This window comes from Salmo salar, chromosome ssa11 (assembly GCF_905237065.1).
Source record: "Salmo salar chromosome ssa11, Ssal_v3.1, whole genome shotgun sequence".
In the NCBI taxonomy this organism is placed as follows: Eukaryota; Metazoa; Chordata; class Actinopteri; order Salmoniformes; family Salmonidae; genus Salmo; species Salmo salar.
The window spans coordinates 98572363-98578362 of NC_059452.1; the positions used below are offsets into that span (position 1 = coordinate 98572363).

The window sequence follows — 6000 nt, forward strand, 5'->3', positions numbered from 1 at the left end:
GGTCCCCCGTTGTGACCATTTTCTCAAACATCTCTGTGCAGTCAGACCTTTAATGATTTTGTGCCACCAGGGCCTCAATAATATGCCCCCTCTCTGATTGTCCGAGTGTGACCAGCTCCCCATGGGTTACTGCAGCTAGTGTTGCCGGCACTGCCACTACCTGGGTGGGGGCACCCCACCGGCTAGGTACAAGGTGGTCAAGGTTCTCATTAGCAGCTTTGAGAATAGCCTTGTATATGATGCTCTCCCATCAGGGGGCTCTGGCTTTGGAGGACCAACCCTGCCAGACACGCTCAGAATCTTAAAGGGGCGGTGTTGCTCTAGTAGGTCTCACACTCAGTCTTAATATCTGATTTGCTAAATAGATATTGTCCAAGGTTAATGAGTCAGTGACACCTCCTGGTCTCAGCAGTGTGGGAGGGCGGGTTCATAGTGTATGTCCACTGTGTCTGTGTTCACCAGTATTACCAGATTCTCTGTGTAAACTATCAGCACCATACAAGGTGCTCTCCTTGATAGCCTGGGGATCAATCCAGACTATTCTGTTTAACACACAAACCCCAACAACACAACTATAAACTCTTAATCCTAAACCAGATCATGAGAAAAACTTCAGTACAAAAGAGAAAAAGAAGATGTCACTTCAATTTTCAACATTTAATTGTCATGTGGCCATATGGTCAAGTGTTCATGTGGTCATGTGGTACAAGCACACTGATGAAGGTTATTTGTGTGTGTGTGTGTGTGTGTGTGTGTGTGTGTGTGTGTGTGTGTGTGTGTGTGTGTGTGTGTGTGTGTGTGTGTGTGTGTGTGTGTGTGTGTGTGTGTGTGTGTGTGTGTGTGTGTGTGCCTAGGTGATGGTCAGGTTGACTTTGAGGAGTTTGTGACGATATTGGGACCCAAACTGCTGTCGTCTGAGACCAGAGAAGGTTTCCTTGGAAGCACCATCGATAACATCTTCTGGCAGGTAGGAACACATACTCCTCTCTTCTTTCCTCTTCTTCTCTCTTCTCTTCTCCTCTCTTTTCTTCTCCTCTCTTTTCTTTTCCTCTCCTCTCTTCTCTTCTCTTCTCTTTTCCTCTCTTTTCTTCTCCTCTCTTCTCTTCTTCTCTCTTCTCCTCTCTTCTCTTCTTATCTCTTCTCCTCTCTTTTCTTCTCCTCTCCATTCTTCTCCTCTCCTCCACTCCCCTCTCTACTCCTCTCCTCTCTTCCCCTCTCCTCTCCTCTCTTCCCCTCTCCTCTCCTCTCTTCCCATCTCCTCTCCTCTCCTCTCCTCTCCTCTCCTCTCCTCTCCTCTCCTCTCCTCTCCTCTCCTCTCCTCTCCTCTCCTCTCCTCTCCTCTCCTCTCTTCTTTCCTCTTAATTTCTTTTCTCCTCTCTTCTCTTCTGTTCTCCTCTCTCCTCTTCTCTCTTCTCTTCTCCTCTCTTTTCCTCTCTTCTCTTCTCCTCTCTTCTCTTCTCCTCTCTTCTCTTCTCCTCTCGTCTCTTCTTATCTCTTCTCCTCTCCTCTTCTCCTCTCCTCCTCTCCTCTCCTCTCCTCTCCTCTCCTCTCCTCTCCTCTCCTCTCCTCTCCCCTCCTCTCCTCTCCTCTCCTCTCCTCTCCTCTCTACTCCTCTCCTCTCTTCCCCTCTCCTCTCCTCTCTTCCCATCTCCTCTCCTCTCCTCTCCTCTCCTCTCCTCTCTTCTTTCCTCTTCATTTCTCCTCTCCTCTCTTCTCTTCTGTTCTCCTCTCCATTCTCCTCTTCTTCTCTCTTCTCTTCTCCTCTCTTTTCTCCTCCTCTCTTCTCTTCTCCTCTCTTCTCTTTTCTTCTCCTCTCTTTTCTTCTCCTCTCTTCTCTTCTTATCTCTTCTCCTCTCTTCTCTCCTCTTCTCCTCTCCATTCTTCCCCTCTCCTCTCCTCTCTTCCACTCCTCTCTCCTCTCCTCTCTTCCTATCTCCTCTCCTCTCCTCTCTTCCCCTCTTCTCCTGCATGCATGATCAGAAGGATAGATAAATATTTACCGGAAAAGATTGTTAAGCAAACAACAAAGGCATTAATTGGGAGTCAAGTGAACTACTGTTCTGTGGTCTGGGGAAATTAGCAGGCTGCAGATTGGACAGAACAAAGCAGCAAGGGTTGTTTTAAGGTGGAGATATGGTTCTTCTGTTGTAGTCATGCTCAATGCTCTTGGTTGGTCATCAATCAACAAGATAATTGGAAAAAAACCTGCTTATTTTACACCATTTAAAACAGCCAAACTCCATCCACAACAGTATTCAGTTGGTAAGAGACAGACATACATTCTGTACTAGTTATAGATTGTCCACCATCTACATGTATGTGTTATCCCTCTCATCTCTTCCCCTCTCCTCTCTTCCCCTCTCCTTTCCTCTCCTTTCTTCCCCACTCATCTCTTCCCCTCTCATCTCTTCCCCTCTCCTCTGCTCTCCTCTCTTCCCCACTCATCTCTTCCCCTCTCATCTCTTCCCCTCTCATCTCTTTCCCTCTCCTCTCTTCCCCTCTCATCTCTTTCCCTCTCCTCTCTTCCCCTCTCATCTCTTCCTCTCTCCTCTTTCCTCCTCTCATCTCTTCCCCTCTCATCTCTTCCCCTCTCCTCTCTTCCCCTCTCCTCTCTTCCCCTCTCCTCTCTTCCCCTCTCTTCTCTTTCCCTCTCCTCTCTTCCCCTCTCATCTCTTTCCCTCTCATCTCTTTCCCTCTCCTCTCTTTCCCTCTCCTCTCTTTCCCTCTCCTCTCTTTCCCTCTCATCTCTTCCTCTCTCCTCTCTTCCTCTCTTCCTCTTCCTCTCTCCTCTCTTCCCCTCTCCTCTCTGCCTCTCTCCTCTCCTCTCTGCCTCTCTCCTCTCCTCTCTTCCTCTCTCCTCTCCTCTCCCACCCCTCCTCTCTTCTCTTCTCTCTTCCTCTCTTCTCCTCTCTTCTCCTCTCCTCTCTTCTCTTATCCTCTCCTGTCCTCTCCTTTCTTCCCTTATCCTCTCTTCTCCTCTCCTCTCGTCTCTTCTCCTCTCCTCTCTTCTCCCTCCCTCTGTGAGGTTATTCTGCAGTCAGGACATGTGCTAGATATTGGCTTACAGACACACACAAACAAACACACACACAAAGATACAGACCCCCTACCTTTTCCTCTCGTCCCATGATGATGGAGTAAAGGATTTTTGTACTTCAAAGAAAAGAGACATGCTGGTATGTGTGTGTTCCTGGGAGGGTATGTACAGGCTTCAAAGTAAAGAGACGAGAACGGTCTCTACTTCAGAGGAAAGACAGGCTTTCAGGAGAGGGTTCTGTTTGGAGTGACCTGATGCATTTTTGATGTTCTCCTGATCAGAAAAAATATGTGTTTTGGGGGAACTCAAGCAAAGTTCAACTCAAGTAACTATAGCTCAGTGGTTTTTGCTGCAAAGACTCCCTAGGGGCTCTTCTCAATCCAAACCTGGTTCTCTTAGGATATAACGGGTAGAGATAAAGAGTGGGAAGACAAAACAAGGAACTGATTGACAGGAGACCGAAACCCAGACACATAGAGATAATGGTAATATAGAAGAGAAATAGAGTAAAACAGAGAAAGGGAAATAGAGAAAAATAGAGAAAGGGAATAACAGATTCCCATAAGTGATTCATGATGGTGGCAGACAGTCTGTGTCTCTGGGGGGGGGGGGGATTTAAAAACTCACCTCAACAGGATACAATGAGTTAGAGAGAGAGAGAAAGAGAGAGAGAGAGAGAGAGAGATTGAGAGAGATGGAGTATAGGAGGAGAGTAAGCACACCTTGGTGGGCTCTAATGAATCATTATGGATGTTTAACTCAGATAATATCAGCTAGGTGGAGATGACAAATGTGTGTGTGTGGACTCCCATCTGTGAGTTTGTGCCTAGGTAAATTGCTGTCTCTCCCTGCCTGGAGAGACTGAATGGAACCCAGAGTCCTTCTGATATCTGCTGTTTAATCCCTACCTGGAGAGACTGAATGGAACCCAGAGTCCTTCTCATATCTGCTGTTTAATCCCTACCTGGAGAGACTGAATGGAACCCCAGAGTCCTTCTGATACCTGCTGTTTAATCCCTGTCTGGAGAGACTGAATGGAACCCCAGAGTCGTTCTGATATCTGCTGTGTAATCCCTACCTGGAGAGACTGAATGGAACCCAGAGTCCTTCTGATATCTGCTGTTTAATCCCTACCTGGAGAGACTGAATGGAACCCCAGAGTCCTTCTCATATCTGCTGTTTAATCCCTGCCTGGAGAGACTGAATGGAACCCCGGAGTCTTCTGATATCTGCTGTTTAATCCCTGCCTGGAGAGACTGAATGGAACCCCAGAGGTCTTCTGATATCTGCTGTTTAATCCCTGCCTGGAGAGACTGAATGGAACCCCAGAGTCGTTCTGATATCTGCTGTTTAATCCCTGCCTGGAGTTGCCAGATCTTTCTTGTGAGGTTGCCAGGTTTCTGCTGAGAGTCTGCAAATTAGATTGGAAAATGGAGCACTCCCTCCTCGCCATCAAAACACACCACCACACCGCAAATAAATAGCTCTGGGATCAGTGTGTGTGTGTGTGTGTGTGTGTGTGTGTGTGTGTGTGTGTGTGTGTGTGTGTGTGTGTGTGTGTGTGTGTGTGTGTGTGTGTGTGTGTGTGTGTGTGTGTGTGTGTGTGTGTGTGTGTGTGTGTGTGTGTGTGTGTGTGTGTGTGTGTTCCACTGCCCATAGCAGCAACACTGTTGATATTTGCATAATCAACCCCCTCCCCCCATGATAGAACATAAAAAGTAGAGAATCTGGTGACTGTTTAAAATCATGTCTAGAGACAACAGATAGTTGCCCGTATTCACAGAGCGTCTGAGTTGGTTCCATCTGTCTATAGAATCGTATTCATTGTGATTTAAAACGCTAAACTGATCCTCGATCAGCACTCCTACTCTAAGATGTGAATATGGGCCCTGGGCTTGTCGATCCGGAAACAAACATGTACTGCTTGGAGAAATCAGGAAGAGTGTCTTCCACAAGGTAAAAGACAGCCTGGTGGGCACTTTGAACGCTCCCTCTCCCTAACCTTTGTTCTGTCCTTTAAAGGATAACACAGCCGTGAGAGGCTGAAGTAGTCGAGAAGGACAGCGAGTCGAACGTCTATCTGGCTGTGATTGATGTGTCTGGACACCCTCAGTCTGTCACTTATTGCTGTTAACACACACACACACACACACACACACACACATATGCTACATCACGCTGCATCACACAGCAGGGTTGACTGAAGACAACAGGCTCTGACAGGTCTCAGCACACCCTCTCTTCCAATCTGTGTGTTTGTGTGTTTGTGTGTGTGTGTGTGTGTGTGTGTGTGTGTGTGTGTGTGTGTGTGTGTGTGTGTGTGTGTGTGTGTGTGTGTGTGTGTGTGTGTGTGTGTGTGTGTGTGTGTGTGTGTTGCCTTTGAAATGACTGACAGACAGACAGACAGACAGACAGACAGACAGACAGACAGACAGACAGACAGACAGACAGACAGACAGACAGACAGACAGACAGACAGACAGACAGACAGACAGACAGACTGTGTGGTTGAGATGTCACAACGCAGAGAGAAAACAGACAACACCAGCGTCTCTCTGCCCTCCACTGACTGACACTGTACATTAAAATGTTGTATAAACACAACATGTAAAGTGTTGGTCCCATGTTTCATGAGCTGAAATAAAAGATCCCAGAAATGTTCCATAAGCACAAAAAGCTTATTTATCTTAAATGTTGCGTACAAATTTGTTTACATCCCTGTTTGTGAGCAATTCTCCTTTACCAAGACAATCCATCCACCTGACAGGTGTGGCATTTCAAGAAGCTGATTAAACAGCATGATACTTACACAGGTGCACCTTGTGCTGGGGACAATTAAAGGCCACTCTAAAATGCCACAGATGTCTCAAATTTTGAGGGAGCGTGCAATTGGCATGTTGACTGCAGGAATGTCTACCAGAGCTATTTCCAGATCATTTAATGTTCATTTCTCTACCATAAAC

The 6000-nt window shown here is 46.9% G+C and overlaps 1 protein-coding gene across 2 annotated transcripts in view; it reads left to right on the forward strand.

Moving 5' to 3' along the window:
* Nucleotides 1-6000, forward strand: part of caln2 (calneuron 2) — a 63317-nt gene that overhangs the window by 40385 nt on the left and 16932 nt on the right. For both annotated transcript variants that reach the window (XM_014129420.2, XM_014129419.2), the window contains exon 4: nt 855-967. In XM_014129420.2, coding sequence (XP_013984895.1) covers nt 855-967 — 113 coding nt within the window. The remainder of the gene's footprint in view (nt 1-854; nt 968-6000) is intronic.